The sequence below is a fragment of the Micromesistius poutassou genome (assembly GCF_964030765.1).
Source record: "Micromesistius poutassou genome assembly, chromosome: 14".
Classification (NCBI taxonomy): domain Eukaryota; kingdom Metazoa; phylum Chordata; class Actinopteri; order Gadiformes; family Gadidae; genus Micromesistius; species Micromesistius poutassou.
The window spans coordinates 15221693-15239225 of NC_140284.1; the positions used below are offsets into that span (position 1 = coordinate 15221693).

At 45.7% G+C, this 17533-nt stretch overlaps 1 protein-coding gene across 1 annotated transcript; it reads left to right on the forward strand.

The window, feature by feature from the left end:
* Nucleotides 1–4889: 4889 nt before the first annotated feature.
* Nucleotides 4890–17453, forward strand: slc38a11 (solute carrier family 38 member 11; the record flags this gene model as incomplete). The annotated part of the gene is made up of 10 exons (XM_084478241.1): nucleotides 4890–4964; nucleotides 5085–5219; nucleotides 5570–5635; nucleotides 6586–6692; nucleotides 8029–8108; nucleotides 8657–8727; nucleotides 13652–13813; nucleotides 15934–16046; nucleotides 16248–16379; nucleotides 17205–17453. Exons 1-10 carry the CDS (start codon nucleotides 4904–4906, stop codon nucleotides 17451–17453), a joined length of 1176 nt encoding a protein of 391 aa, XP_084334367.1. The 5' UTR covers nucleotides 4890–4903.
* Between the last annotated feature and the right edge of the window lie 80 nt (nucleotides 17454–17533).

A 17533-nucleotide genomic window follows, 5' to 3' on the forward strand; every position in this document is an offset into this window, starting at 1 on the left:
AGCACTACAGTGGTTAGCATTACAGTGGTTAGCACTACTCTGGTTAGCATTACGGTGGTTAGCACTACGGTGGTTAGCACTACACTGGTTAGCACTACACTGGTTAGCACTACGGTGGTTAGCACTACACTGGTTAGCACTACAGTGGTTAGCATTACACTGGTTAGCATTACAGTGGTTAGCATTACAGTGGTTAGCACAACACTGGTTAGCATTACACTGGTTAGCACTACACTGGTTAGCACTACTCTAGTTGGAATTCCAGTAGTTAGCACTACAGTGGTTAGCATTACATGTGTGACGTGTGTGATGTGTGATGTTGTGACGCATCAATGATGGATGCTTTATTGTTGTTGACAAATGATTTTATTGCTATTTAATAACAACTGTATGATTTAACAGATGAATTAACTGAGTTGTGTTTTATTGAACATATATTTGAATGAGCTAATCCAGTTGGGTTTCTAGTTTTCTGAGATCTACTGGCAGGGGTGGATGGTGACGAGGACTCCTCCTCATACAAGAACCAGACACAGTAATAACTAATGTATGTTCAACGTGTGGCATTCATTTTGTGAACATCCATCATCCACTTATGATGCGAAGCACCATCTGGTGATAAAATGTTAATGGGGGTCTATATGATTATTGTTGTGTTCTGCATCTGAACAGCTTGTGTCTCCCTGAGTGACAGGATGTGGAGAATAGGGGTGTTGCCTGGAGCATTTAGTTTGTTTCCTGCCTGTAGAGCGACCGCATAAGAGGCACTCTGCCGGGAGGCTAATGAATGGTGCTAATGGCTAAATGATGTAGAATAATGAATCCGGACTGGGAGAGGCTGAGATGAACTCTGCTTCTTGTCTTCTTGTTGTTGTTCATTAGGATGTCAGGACAGCAGGCGGCCGTGTCCATTCTATTCACACAATTCCACTATTATGATGATTGTTGATGAACAGCAAACAACAAAAATAAAACGTAATATGGCGTCAATGTATTTATTTCTAAAGTAGTCCTTTACAATAACTGTTAAAAAAGGTAGCTACTAAAATGTACTGCAGTCAATCAAGTAGACAGCCATTGGCATTCTTCTATGGGCTGTTTCACAGCCGCTAGGATGAATCTATATGTTCTAGATATGACCCTTCAACTTATTATACACTTCAGTTTATCTGTCACACGTCAAGACCACGGCCTTCTTATCGATGACCCGAAATAGACTCATTTCCTCATTTGAATGAGCAATCTTTACTCTCTAGCTCTCACTTCATCGGGCGACACTGGGACAGGATGAAAGACCTCTGGCCGCCTCAATACAACAGAACAATATGAAGATGGCTCATGTGTGGCCAACGACCACAAAAGGCTGAGTTATGGTTCCACGTCAACGCAACGCAAGCACCACGCAGACGCTTCGACACAGTCGTGAACCTGTTTTGGTTCTGCGTCGGGTTTTAGTGAGCGGACCAGTCACAGCCCTTGCTGCTGCATCGCCTCGACGCAAGGTTACAATTTTTGGGAGGCGCACGTCAGGCCCTTGCGGTGGACGCAAGGAGGGTCCGCAAGGAGGGTCCGCAAGGACGTATGGGGTCTGTAACCCCCTTGCGTTGCGTCGGCGTGGAACCATAACTAAGCCTCTAGTCCCCATGGTGGACCAGGCCCACACAACCAACTGTAGAGGTTGTGTTCAGAAACAGCTCTATAAGGAACAGGTTGTAGTGATCGCCTAAAGCTACAACATACTGATAGCATTCAAATATCTCCAAGCATGAGTATGAATTGAATCGGTATATTAAACACATCTCTGAGGTGAGTCGCCATCGTAGCCTAGACTATTGTACAGGTCAGCAAGACCGACTCTACAGGTCAGGACCTGGGAGACTCAGGACCAGGGGACCAGGGGGACTCTACAGGACCAGGGAGACTCTACAGGACCAGGGGACCAGGGGGACAATACAGGACCAGGGAGACTCTACAGGACCAGGGAGACTCTACAGGACCAGGGGACCAGGGAGACTCTACAGGACCATGGAGACAGACTCTACAGGTCAGGACCGAAGTGCACTACCCGGGAGGTGGGTAAGTCTAAGTCCATGTTGGACCTCTTGAGTCTTTTCTGACCATTTCCAACATCGCTCCTCTGCTGAATTTAGGAGCAGCGTCACGAGAAACACTCCGGACTAGAGGGTCCACTTGGGACTGAAACATTCCGGACTAGAGGGTCCACTTGGGACTGAAACACTCCGGACTAGAGGGTCCACTCGGGACTGAAACACTCCGGACTAGAGGGTCCACTCGGGACTGGTCTCATCTGGACCGGACCGAACCGTCCTGGGTCCGCGTGCAGGGCGTTGGCGGAACCCCGCGCAGCGGCGGGACAGGGGCCAATTACCGACAGACCTCTACACCAATCAAACGTCTCCTCAATGAGGACCACCAGCAGTAGGTGATTCTACTTTAGGCTGATCCTAGACCGGGTCTACGTTCAGGTTCCTCATAGAACAATTACAAAAACCCGACCTTGTTTCATATGCGGCGTCACAGCACATTTACATTACATTTACATTACATTTACATTTAGGAGTCGCTTTTATCCAAAGCGAATCTTACTGTACTACAGTAAGTACATCAGTCAGAAGAAAGAGAAACAATCATAGCTGTTGGATCAGTAAGGGAGAATAGCAGCAGCCTAAGTGGGACCTAAGGATCCTTAATGTCGAGTTCAACCAAACCCAGAAAGACAGCGCAGATGTTATGTAATGGTCTGAAAGTTGACCACCACCATCAATAGATGATAATAACCCTCCAGATTTACAGTAAAGTGTACAGTAAAGTGTACAGTAAACGGGTCCTACCGGTTCTATTCCATCCTCAGGTCCCGTGCGCAGGAACTTTGATCAAGTAAAGAAAAAAGCCGATTCCGTCGGACCTGTTCGTTTCTCCGGTACAACCTCCCGGTACAACCTCCGGTACAACCGCCCGGTGAAACCGACCGACCTCCGACTGACGCGCTCCGGGGCGCGCCGCGCGCTCTGCTTCCGGATGTCCGAGGGCCCCAGAGAGCGCGCGTATGGTGGGCTCCACAGGAGAGGACAGACACACAGACACAGACAGACAGACAGATAGACAGAGAGGAGGACGGACAGTCAGGAGGACAGACAGGAGGACAGACAGGTCGACAGACAGGAGGACTGACACTAGTTGACGAGGCGCTGACCCGTCAACTGTATGTGTTTCCTACTGAGCGGGGGACGGGGCCTCTAGGGCTGGCGTTGGGAAGTGGATCTGAAATATCTCGAGTGTGTGGGTCGACATGTCTGATAAGACAGAGTCTAGATGACGCCAACGTAGAAGAGGGTCTTTATGAAAACATGCCTCCGCACACACTCTTCATAGTGTCTGATGGAGCCGAGCTAGAATCGGTGTTTATATAGAATAAAGTTTCTATGATGGTGTGGTCAGTTAGCCATACTGTCAATCCCCTGGCGGCCTCTGGTGGCCGCAGACTACATTGCAGATATTTTTCTATATTGTTGGTCTGGATATGATGACCTCATTATATCACACTCTAACTTCATCATATCAAACGCTAACCCTAGTTATATTCAACACATACCTCATTATATCAAAGTCATACCGCATGCTATTCAACTCTAACCTCATCATTTTAAATTCAGACATCATACCAAAATCAAACCTTGATGATATTAAACTTATATCTCATTATATTAAACTCAGACCTCATTCTATTAGACTCAGACCTCATTCTATTAAACTCAGATCTCATTATATTAAACGTGTACCTCATTATATTAAACTCAGACCTCATTTTATTAAACTCGGATCTCATTATATTCAACTCAGACCTCACTATATTAAACTCATACCTAATTTTATTAAACCCAGACCTCATTATTGTGTTTATTGTAATAGTTCCCCACTCTACTACACACCACCACGTACCACGCACCACGTGGGCTGGCAGCTCGTTTCCCTAACCGTTGATTGCATTGAATTATCAATAACAAAATCGAGTTTATAACCATGTGCAGCCTACAGGGGGCAGTGTTGAGGGTGTGTGTGTTAAAGAGGCTGAATCCTTTAGTAGACATCCTTTGGTTGGATTGACATCGTGTGGTCTTCTGCAAACGCTCTCTGCTGTCGTCGGGGTCCTGGTGTGAACCACAGGGGCTCCTGGTCTGAAGTCGAGGAGAAACCACAGGGCTCCATGGATCAACAGGTAGGCCGCTCTTCATGTCTTACTGGGGAACGGATGAAGCCTGATAATGTTGTAACGTTAAGTGATGGCCAGATCAGGACTAAATGGTTCTCCCTCTCAGCCGGGCCTTGGCGACGGGAGGTCTCTGGTCTGTGCTGAGCTCGGAGGAGGCAGAGCTTCCCTCGTTTCGGTGTCCTTTAACTTCATTAACTCCATCATAGGCTCGGGAATCATCGGTAAGTCAGAACAAACGTTATTATAAATTATTTCATGACATCAACGTTCATATATGGATCGACACGCCAACAACTATTGTACAAAATGAGGTAGTCTCCTCGGCCTACATACAGCTGGTCTGCGGTACATAAAGAAGGCTATGTTCTGTGCTGACAGAAACTTTAATCCCCTTCACCCCCTGGGCCGTTTAGCCTCCCGTCATATGACTACCCCCCCCCCCCCCCCCCCATACACTCACACACACACACACACACACACACACACACACACACACACACACACACACACACACACACACACACACACACACACACACACACACACACATCAAAACTCTGACCCAAATGAAAGGTTGACTGGGATATAGTTAGTTATTCGTACACTGATTGTGTGGTTACAGACACTACAGTGTGGGCTGAGGTCTGTTGTGTTGCAGGTCTGCCCTACGCCATGAACCAGGCCGGCCTGCCACTGGGCTTGCTGCTGCTGGTGGCTGTGGCTGTCATCACAGGTGGGTGCAGGTGTGTGTGTGTGTGTGTGTGTGTGTGTGTGTGTGTGTGTGTGTGTGTGTGTGTGTGTGTGTGTGTGTGTGTGTGTGTGTGTGTGTGTGTAACACATGTGCCCCCACCAGACTACTCCATCATCCTCCTGATAAAGGGGGGCAACATGTCGGCCACCAGCAGCTACCAGTCTCTGGTCCGCAGAGCCTTCGGCCTCCCCGGGTTCCTCCTGGTGTCCCTGCTGCAGTTCCTCTACCCGTTCATAGGTAAGGATTCACCATGTCACCTTCACCCTGTCATAGGTAAGGATTCACCATGTCACCCTTCACCCCTTCATAGGTAAGGATTTACCATGTCACTTGTATGTAAGTATATGTAAGTATTCAGCATCTTACTCTTCCTTCATCCATTCATAAGCCGTTTACCATGCAACAACCCTTAATTCACCTATTCATAAGTAAGTCCTTCGCCATGTTACCATTTCTTCACCCATTCATGTGTAATATCTATTTCATTGCATTCTATTCCCAAAGCTTAGCCTAGCCTAGCCTAGCCTAGCCTAGTGTCTTACTTCCTGCTGCGTAACTCTCACAGTGTGTTGTTTGGTTGCTCCTAGCGATGGTGAGCTACAACATGACGGTGGGCGACACGCTGACCAAAGTGTTCCAGAGGATCCCCGGAGGTGAGGGTTAGGATTAGGGGTGGTACAGTTGTCATAACATCTCCTCAAGAACTCAACATCCAGAGGAGGTTATACAACCTAAATGAGTAACGGTGATAACACCTCTCCCTGACCTCTGACCCCTGGCCTGCCCAGTGCCACTGTCACCCTGTCCCCCCCTGAGACTAAACACTGTCCCCTGTAGACTAAACACTGTCCCTGTAGACTAAACACTGTCCCCCCCTGAGACTAAACACTGTCCCCTGTAGACTAAACACTGTCCCTGTAGACTAAACACTGTCCCCCCCTGAGACTAAACACTGTCCCCCTGTAGACTAAACACTGTCCCTGTAGACTAAACACTGTCCCCCCCTGAGACTAAACACTGTCCCCTGTAGACTAAACACTGTCCCCCTGTAGACTCTGAGACTAAACCCTGTCCCCCTGTAGACTAAACACTGTCCCTGTAGACTAAACACTGTCCCCTGTAGACTAAACACTGTCCCCCTGTAGACTCTGAGACTAAACCCTCTCCCCCTGTAGACTAAACACTGTCCCTGTAGACTAAACACTGTCCCCTGTAGACTAAACACTGTCCCCCTGTAGACTCTGAGACTAAACCCTCTCCCCCTGTAGACTAAACACTGTCCCCCTGTAGACTCTGAGACTAAACCCTCTCCCCCTGTAGACTAAACACTGTCCCCCTGTAGACTAAACACTGTCCCCTGTAGACTAAACACTGTCCCCCTGTAGACTAAACACTGTCCCCTATAGACTAAACGCTGTCCCCTGTAGACTAAACACTGTCCCCCTGTAGACTAAACACTGTCCCCTATAGACTAAACACTGTCCCCTGTAGACTAAACACTGTCCCCTGTAGACTAAACACTGTCCCCCTGTAGACTAAACACTGTCCCTCTGTAGACTCTGAGACTAAACATTGTGAATCCATCCCTGTTCCTGGGGTTCAGTCGGTCCGGACCACATACTGGCAGAACGCCGCGTCGTGATCTCCATGGCAACCGTCCTGGTGACCTTCCCCCTCTCTCTGCCTCGCCATATCGGACAGCTGGGGAAGGTATGTTATATGAATATGAATATTATAACATACCTGTCATATTAATATGAATATTATAACATAACTATCATATGAATATGAATATCATAACATAACTGTTATATGATGTTAATATTATAACATACCTGTCATATTAATATGAATATTATAACATAACTATCATGAATATGAATATCATAACATAACTGTTATATTAATATTATAACATAACTGTTATATGAATACTATAACATAACTGTTATAACTGTCATATTAATATTTTAACATAACTCATATTAATATTATAACAACAATATCTTATAGAACTGGAGGTAGGTTATATTAATATTATAACATAACTGTTATATTAATATTATAACATAACAATATCTAATATAACTGAGAAGGTAGGTCTACCTGTTATATTAATATTATAAGTAGGGCTGTCAAATGATTACATTTTTTAATTGCAATTAATTGCATAGTATTGGTTAACTCACCATTAATCACATTTTTTATATATATATTTTAAATCCACTCCAATTGAAGTTAAATGAGATTATCAAATGGAATGACACATTATCATTCACAACAAATGTAATTAATAAGCAAAAACTAGACCAAGTGAGTTTTATTGAGTGTGGGTTGAATATGAAACTTACCGAACACCACAGATTTTGGATTTGTAAACAGGCAGTTAATTACTGTAAGTAATAATTAAGTGTAATTTAATGTGAAGTAAGTGGAACTGAAAACAAAAAAATATTCTGATATGATTGTTGACATTCTGTGGGGAAAACCTTTCAAAATCGCAGTAAAATTTTTTTAATTTAAAGTTTCATTTTAACAGTCCTAATTATAAGATAACAATATCTTATATAACTGTAACTGTAACTGTAATGTAGATCCTATTAATATTAATATTATAACATAACTAATATTAATACTATAACATAACAATATATTTTATAACTGAGATGGTGGGTCATCCCCTAACCTGTTATGTAAATATAAATATGTATAATATATCAATATCTTAGTATTTAAATAAAAACATATATCATATATAAATATCTTTATAGATCAATATCTTAGCATATAAATAAAAACATATATATCATATATAAATATCTATAATATGTAAAAAAAAAAATCTATAATATACCAATACCCTACATATGAGTATATAAATATATTTATAAATTGTCAGTATCCATAATGTATCAATATCTTGTATTAAGATGTATCCATAACCGGGTTTGTATTCAGACCTTTAGACGTCAGGAAGCCACCGTCTGTCTGATCCTCTGTGATTGGACCGTGGTTCGTGTGTGTGTGTGTGTGTGTGTGTGTCCAGGTGTCCCTCCTCTCCATGGTGCTGACCCTGGTCGTCCTGGTGGTGGTGGCGGTGCGGGCCGCCACCCTCGGCCCACTGATGTACTGACACCTCGTCTAATGCACCGAACACTAGAGAGGAACCTCAATGGGGCCTTTTAGTGCGCTGCTGTATCTCCTGATTAGTACTGTCTCTCTGTCTCTGTCTCTGTCTCTGTCTCTGTCTCTGTCTCTCTCTATCTCTCTGTCTCTGTCTCTGTCTCTCTCTCTCTGTCTCTGTCTCTGTCTCTGTCTCTGTCTCTCTGTCTCTCTCTCTCTCTTTGTCTCTGTCACTCTCTCTCTCTGTCTCTCTCTTTGTCTCCCTGTCTCTTTCTCTGTCTCTCTTTCTCTGTCTTTCTCTCTCTCGCTCTCTCTCTCTGTCTTTCTCTCTCTCTTTGTCTCCCTCTCTCTCTCTCTGTCTCTCTCGCTCTCTCTCTCTGTCTTTCTCTCTCTCTTTGTCTCTCTATCTCTCTCTCTGTCTCTCTCTCTGCCTTTCTCTCTTTGTCTCTCTATCTCTCTCTCTCTCTCACTCTCTCTCTCTCTCTCTCTCTCTCTCTCTCTCTCTCTCTCTCTCTCTCTCTCTCTCTCTCTCTCTCTCTCTCTCTCTCTAGACCCCCTACAGAAGATGCCTGGGTGTTTGCTAAGTTGAACGCCATTCAGGCCGTTGGCGTCTTGTCCTTCGGTAAGTTATTATTTATGATAGTTATAATGTTATAAGTTATCATTCGTTATTACTAAAGATAGTACAAGTAATTAGCTGTTATTAGTTATTACTAAAGATAGTACTAATGTAATTAGCTGTGATGATGTGATGATGAAGTCATGATAGCACTAATATAATAAGATGCTAATGAGTTATATAATGAAAGTTGTTCTTTTATTTTATTGGTCTCATTATTTGAGGGGGTCCACATGATGGGCTGAGCTCTGCTCTCTTCCTGAACACTTCAGTCTTCCAGGCGGAGCAGGAGCACTCAGAACACTTAGGAACCACTCTTAACCTGTTGTACTTTAGACCACTAGGAACCAGCTTCATGGGGGAATAAAAGTATTGTCTGAGCAGCACATGTTTGACTCATGACTAACGAGGAATTCAATGTTGCCCTCTGATGGTAAACATCAGAGGCGTCACTAGGTTTTAAGGACAGGGGGGGCTTAGCCCCAAGGAGATGCACAGGATGTTTCACAAACAGCTAGCAAAGACTGAGAAATGATTTATTAGTTACTAGTAGTTATTTATTAGTATTTATTAAGTCTTTTTTTAATACAGTAGAACAATAAACAAAGGTTTGCAAAGTAGCAGTATGTTTACAGCATTAACAAGAAAAAAAATTGCTACAATTACAAGTTACTTGGTGGAAGCATCAAAGAAGTAAGTATGTTTACTAAACATACTTACTGCGTCGTTGGAGGAACCTTTTCATTCTTTAGGTAGTGTTAGAGAGTAGAGAAGTAGAGAGTAGAATTTGTATTAGTGAGTAGAGAGTAGTGGAGAGAAGAGTAGTAGTAGTAATAGGGTTGGGAATCTCTTGGCACTTCACGATTCGATTCAGATTCAGTGGTCAAAGATTAGATTATAAAACGATTATCGATGCATCTCGATGCATCTCGATTCAACAATTTTTTTATGTACATTTCCATGCGGGATTTTCAAAATCCCGCAGGCGATCCCGAGGCGTTCCCAGGCCAGTGTTGAGATATAATCTCTCCACCTAGTCCTGGGTCTTCCCCGGAGTCTCCTCCCCACTGGTCGTGCCTGGAACACCTCCCAAGGGAGGCGTCCAGTGGGCATCCTTACCAGATGCCCGAACCACCTCAACTGACTCCTTTCTAAGCAGAGGAGCAGCGGCTCTAATCCGAGTTCCTCCCGGATGACTGAACTTCTCACCCTATCCCTAAGGGAGAAGCCAGCCACCCTCCTGAGAAAACTCATCTTGGCCGCTTGTATCCGTGATCTCGTCCTTTCGGTCATTACCCATCCTTCATGACCATAGGTGAGGATAGGAACGAAGATCGACCGGTAGATCGAGAGCTTTGCCTTGCGGCTCAGCTCTCTTTTCGTCACAACGGTGCGGTAAAGCGAACGCAATACCGCCCCGCTGCTCAGATTCTCCGGCCAATCTCACACTCCATCGTACCCTCACTCGCGAACAAGACCCCGAGGTACTTGAACTCCTTCACTTGGGCTAAGGACTCATTTCCTACCCGGAGAAGGCAATCCACCGGTTTCCTGCTAAGAGTCATGGCCTCAGATTTAGTGGTGCTGATCCTCATCCCAGCCGCTTCACACTCGGCTGCCAGCCGATCCAGTGAGTGCTGAAGGTCACAGGCCGATGATGCCATCAGGACCACATCATCTGCAAAGAGCAGTGTTGAGATCCTCAGCTCACCGAACTGCAACCCCTCTCCACCACGACTACGCCTCGATTTCCTGTCCATGAATATCACAAACAGGATTGGTGACAAAGTGCAGCCCTGGCGGAGGCCAACATCCACCGGGAACGGAACTGACTGGCTGCCGAGAATGCGGACACAGCTCTCGCTTTGGGAGTACAGAGATTGGATGGCCCTGAGGAGTGAACCCCTTACCCCGTACTCCCGCAGCACCTCCCACAGTTTCTCCCGGGGGACCCGGTCGTACGCCTTCTCCAAATCCACAAAACACATGTAGACCGGATGGGCATACTCCCAGGCCCCCTCCAGGATCCTTGCGAGAGTGAAGAGCTGATCCGTAGTTCCACATCCAGGGCGGAAACCGCATTGTTCCTCTTCAATCTGAGGTTCGACAATCGGCCGAACCCTCCTTTCCAGCACCTTAGAGTAGACTTTCCCAGGGAGGCTGAGAAGTGTGATACCCCGGTAATTGGCACACACTCTCTGGTCCCCCTTTTTGAACAGGGGAACCACCACCCCGGTTTGCCACTCCTTTGGCACTGTACCAGACTCCCACGCAATGTTGAATAGGCGTGTCAACCATGACAGCCCCTCAACACCCAGAGCTTTTAGCATTTCTGGCTGGATCTCATCAATCCCTGGGGCTTTGCCACTGCGGAGATGTTTAACTACCTCAGTGACTTCCACCAGGGAAATTGACGACGAACCACCATCAACCTCGAGCTCTGCCTCCATCATAGAGGGCGTGTTAGTCGGATTCAGGAGTTCCTCAAAGTGTTCCTTCCAACGTTCGACTACCTCCTCAGTCGAGGTCAACAGAGTCCCACCCTTACTGTACACAGCTTGGATGTTTCCCCGTTTCCCCCTTCTGAGGTGTCGGATGGTCTTCCAGAAACACACTCGAACAACCTTCGAGCCCGCCGGTACCCTGCAACTGCGTCAGGAGTCCTCCGGGATAACATACCCCGGAAGGCCTTTTTCTTCAGTCGGACGGCTTCCCTGACCACCGGTGTCCACCACGGTGTCCGAGGGTTACCGCCCCTTGAGGAAACTAAGACCCTGAGGCCACAGCTCACCGCCGCAGCTTCAGCAATGGAGGCTTTGAACACCGCCCACTCTGGCTCAATGCCCCCAACCTCCACAGGAATGCTAGAAAAGCTCCGCCGGAGGTGTGAGTTGCACTACCCGTTTGGGCTTACCAGGTCTGTCCAGAATCTTCCCCCATTCCCTGATCCAACTCACCACCAGATGGTGGTGAGTTGGATCAGGGACAGTCAGTTGACAGTTCCGCCCCTCTCTTCACCCGAGTGTCCAAAACATAAGGCCTCAGATCAGCTGACACGATCACGAAATCGATCATTGATCTTTGGCCTAGGGTACTCTGGTACCAGGTACACTTATGAGCACCCTTATGTTCAAACATGGTGTTCATTATGGACAATCCATGACTAGCACAGAAGTCCAGTAACAAACGACCACTCGGGTTTAGATCAGGGAGGCCGTTCCTCCCCACCACGCCTCTCCAGGTGTCTCCATCGTTGCCCACGTGGGCGTTGAAGTCTCCCAGCAGCACTATGGAGTCTCCTACCGGAGCCCCATACAGGACTCCATTCAGCCCCACCAGACTCCATTCAGCCCCATACAGGACTCCATTCAGCCCCACCAGATCTAACTGGTAGTGCTCCACCTCCCTCACAAGCTCCGGTTCCTTTCCCCACAGTGAGGTGACGTTCCACGTCCCCAGAGCCAGCTTCTGCCGCTCGGGTCTGGTCCGTCGGGACCCCTGACTTTCACTGCCACCCATGTGGCAGCGCACCCGACCCCAGCAGGTCTCCCTGAAGGTGGTGGGCCCACAGGGCGAAGAGGAGGGGGGTGCCACGTAGCTTGTTCGGGCTGAGCCCGGCCGGGCTCCGTGGCAAACCCGGCCACCAGGCGCTCGCCGGCGAGCCCTCCGTCTGGGCCTGGCTCCAGATGGGGGCCCCAGGCTTCCTCCGGGCAGGGTCTCTCGTCCTCTTTCTTGTTCTTTCATGGGGTCTTTGTGAACCATTAAATTAGTTTCAGATTATACATTTTTCTGCATCGAGACAGAATCATTCTAGAGAGAATCGCTATGCATCAAAAACTTGATTATTTTTCCCACCCCTAAGTAGTAGTAGTATTAGTGTAGTATTAGAGTCGAGAGTAGAATTAGTATTAGTGAGTAGAGAGTAGTAGAGAGAAGAGTAGTAGTAGTATTAGTGAGTAGAGAGTAGAATTAGTATTAGTGAGTAGAGAGAAGTAGTAGTATTAGTAAGTAGAGTGTAGTAGTAGTATTAATATTAGTGAGTAGAGAGTAGTAGTATTAGTGAGTACAGAGTGAGTACAGTGTGTCGTATTCTGTCCTTTTTGTCATTCAGAAGATAAGATAAAATAAGATAAGATAGTCCTTTATTAATCCCCCTTAGGAGAAATTCGCAGTGACTCTTATCCAATGGATGCAACAAGTAATGAATGCAGGTAGGGGCTAGACAGTACAGAGACAGGTCATTAAGGAGCAGGTAGGGGTTAGACAGTACAGAGACAGGTCATTAAGGAGCAGGTAGGGGTTAGACAGTACAGAGACAGGTCATTGAGGAGCTGGTAGGGGTTAGACAGTACAGAGACAGGTCATTAAGGAGCAGGTAGGGGTTAGACAGTACAGAGACAGGTCATTGAGGAGCTGGTAGGGGTTAGACAGTACAGAGACAGGTCATTGAGGAGCAGGTAGGGGTTAGACAGTACAGAGACAGGTCATTGAGGAGCAGGTAGGGGTTAGACAGTACAGAGACAGGTCATTAAGGAGCAGGTAGGGGTTAGACAGTACAGAGACAGGTCATTGAGGAGCAGGTAGGGGTTAGACAGTACAGAGACAGGTCATTGAGGAGCAGGTAGGGGTTAGACAGTACAGAGACAGGACATTGAGGAGCAGGTAGGGGTTAGACAGTACAGAGACAGGTCATTGAGGAGCAGGTAGGAGTTAGACAGTACAGAGACAGGTCATTGAGGAGCAGGTAGGGGTTAGACAGTACAGAGACAGGACATTGAGGAGCAGGTAGGGGTTAGACAGTACAGAGAAAGGTGATAAAGAACAGGTAGGGGTTATACTGCAGACATTGGGATGTAACCCAGAGTCCAGCATCCTGTTAGCATTGATAGCAGTGTTAGCCCCCATGCTAACACTACGTGTGTCTCAGCCTTCATCTGCCACCACAACAGCTTCCTGATGTACGGCTCTCTGGAGCAGCCCACGCTGAGCGTCTGGCTGAGGGTCACCCACGTCTCCGTGGGGGTCGCCGCCGCGCTCAGCGGCGCCTTCGCTGTGGCCGGCTACACAACCTTCACCGGACACACACAAGGTAGCTACACAACCCTCACCGGACACACACAAGGTAGCTACACAACCTTCACCGGACACACACAAGGTAGCTACACAACCCTCACCGGACACAAGGTAACGCTAACGTACATGTGTAGAATAATGACCTGTAAGCCTTTAGATTAACCCAGAGTGATTGTGTATATATATATCTATATATATATCTATATAGATATATATAGATATATATATATCAGTAGCGTGCGACCCTAAATTTCAGTGGGGCAGAAACTACTGGCCTATGACCACACCCACAATTTATATGTTTTAGTAATATGTACATATTATATACATATATAATATTGTATTATATATTATTATTGTATATGTATATTTTGGCTACACATCACTCACACTCGTGGTCCATAAATCCCCGTAAGTCCTGTTGTTTGATGGCTAACTTCTCTTCCAATTTTAACCTCTCAAATGTTTTTTTTTAACAGCATGTTAATACTGTTAATCACAGGTGCAACACCACTCGCCATGTCTGTATCTGATATAGAAACGACACTGGCGGAATAATTTGAGTTAAAACAACAGTTCTAGAATATGACCATGGGGCAGACTACTTTACGACCATATAGGCGTCTTTTAGTGCGGATTTCAATCCCTATTGCAGCCTGCGGGGTTATGTGATAAACATACGGAGGAACGCGGTCACTGAACATTGCATGAGACGTTAAACTCAACTAGAATCGCCACCATCATCCAAAATTTGATGTCAACAGACCAAAAATTGTCTGAAAACCTACAGAAACTATAGATAGTTAATGTGACAATCACATTATTAAAAATAGACTTGATTTACTGAGGAACTATTTTTTTCGGAGCATGCTTTTGCAAGTAGTTCGCTGCCCCACCTGCCCATATGGACGGCACGGACCTGATATATATATGTATATATATATATACATATATATATATAAACAGTATTTATATATTACTACATGTTACTGTTTTACTATATGAATACATATTATATATTTAAATTTATTACACGGCTCTTCTCAATGCTGTGGAACGCTCCGTTCAATTGCATGGGCCTTGCCGACTTCCGGTGGTGAATTATTTTTCAATAATGACAGTTGTTAAGCATATAATGGCCGCTGTCAAGGAAAGTGGATTTTTTCACGTCTTTCGTATCACTCCACAAGTAGTCACTTACTTAGGTAACTTATGAACCGCAGCGGATTCGGTTGCTAAGTGACGTCAACGTCTTTGGCAGACTATTTCTCTGCTGAACAACACTACGAATGCTGGTTACAAATAAATTGTAAAAATACACACTGTATGAAGTTATTTTTTCGTTTTGGCAAGTATCCGTGTAATAAGCTAGACTGGGTAGCCCCATCCCCATCTGCCGGCGATTGGAATTCGCCCTGCACATGGGGATGGAAAGGAACATGTTTAATCCTCCTGTTTCCTATCCCAATCCGTTTGGCACCAAGCTGGCTTTTTTCACCTGGCGCGCTATTGGCTGGTTAAACACGATGACGATAGCCGAAGCGGAGCAACCGCTACCCATTGATGCAGCTGTCGCTGCTGTTTTAAATGTTTTCAGGGGCAAGTTTTCTTTGAAAGCTGAGCAGAAACTTGCCCTGGAGCAATTCCTCCAAAGAAAGGATGTATTTGCTTTACTGCCGACTGGTTTTGGTAAAAGTTTAATCTACCAGCTAGCCCCACTGGTGGCCAATTGCTTGCAGCCATTTTAACTACGCCCACCTCTTGTGCAGGAGATAATGACGGCACCCTTACCAGACCAACGTGCAATCTACGATTGGACTTGGTCTGGCAATAGCCAGGCTAGTAATAAGCGGGATAATGTATAGAACGTCGCCAGTCATTATCGAAAATAAGACTCTTCAGTCGGGGTTTGTCTGGGCTTATTTCCCGATAATGACCGGCGTTCTATACATTATCCCTTACATATATGTACTATATGCATATAACTGCATGTTATTGCTATGCATAAATATATAGAACTACATGTGACAGTATAACTGTATGTTGTTATCATGAAAATGACTTTATTATGATTATAATTATGTCATTATTATTATCTCTATATATAAATGTCTGTTTTGATCCGTCTCTCTTCAGGGGATATCTTTGAGAACTACTGCAGAGAGGACGACCTCGTGACCTTTGGTCGCTTCTGCTTTGGCCTCAGCATCATCACCACATTCCCTCTGGAGTGCTTCGTAACGCGAGAGGTGAGGGTTCACTCTCAGGAAGAGCCTGGAGGGTCACATGACCAGCTGTAGGTCACATGACCAGCTGTAGGGCTACAGGAGGGTCACATGACCAGCTGTAGGTCACATGACCAGCTGTAGAGCTACAGGAGGGTCACATGACCAGCTGTAGAGCTTCAGTATTCAGTGTTCAAGTATTTATAAATGCATTGTGTTGTTGAGGTGCTGTCCAACGTGTTGTACCAGCGAGAGCTGTCCACCCTGGAGCACGCCGCCGTCACCCTGCTGCTCGTGGCCTCCTGCTGCAGCCTGTCACTGCTCTACGACTGCCTGGGCCTGGTGCTGGAGCTCAACGTAACACACACACACACACACACACACACTAGTGATGGGTCGTTTGCGACCCAATCAGTTCGAAGGAACGACTCTTTAACAAGAGCGAACCGACCTGATTCTCCGTTTCAATTCTCTCTCGTTCGTTTCTATCGTTCGTTCTCCCAGACTCCCCCTCGCTGACTCGCTGTTCACTGTGTTAAGTCAGCAGAGTGGTGAAGAGGGACTGGCCTGGGCAACAACATACCGATTCCGAACATGAAGCGCTCCTCAGCTGAAAGGAACTTAGTTGTAATGTTGTGTGTTGATTGATGACCGTTTGCACGATCGTTTGAGAACGAGGGAGGAGCTGAGTCTGACCGACTCAGCTGAGAACCGATTCTGACCGACGGGAACTGAATCAAGGAAAAGAATCATGAAATCCATCACTAACACACACACACACACACACACACACACACACACACTGTGTTTCTAAATATATAGATGTGTATATCAGTATATACTATATCGTAAATATATGTGTATGTTTAATATGTATACTATATTGTGTATAAATATATGTATATATGTGTATATCAGTATATATATGTGTGTATATATATATGTGTATGTATATACGTATATATGTATATATGTGTATATATGTATATATATATATATATGTTTATGTGTATATGTGTATATATCTGTACTATATGTATATACTGTATGTGTATATATGTATATATATATATATATATATATATATGTTTATGTGTCTATATGTGTATATATATGAATATATGTGTATATATGTATATATATGTGTGTATATATGTGTACTATATGGGAGTGTATTTGCAGGGGGTCCTCAGCGCCATCCCGCTGATCTTCATCATGCCGTCGGCGTGTTTCCTGAAGCTCTCTCCAGGCCGCTGGTTCCACTCTGAGAAGCTGCTGCCCAGTGCGCTGCTCCTGGTGGGGGCGTTCCTGGTGCTCAGCGGCCTGGTGCTCACCGGCCTGTTCCCCCAGGACTGCTCCCACGGTGACCAGCCCTCCTACTGCCCTAACCCTAACGCCTCCAGCACCCTCCCGCCGGCTGCTGGGGCTTAATGTCGCCCGTTTGAAGGACCTTTGTGATATTGTCATTGTAATAAATATTTGTACTCATACTAACATTGTGCGTGGCTATT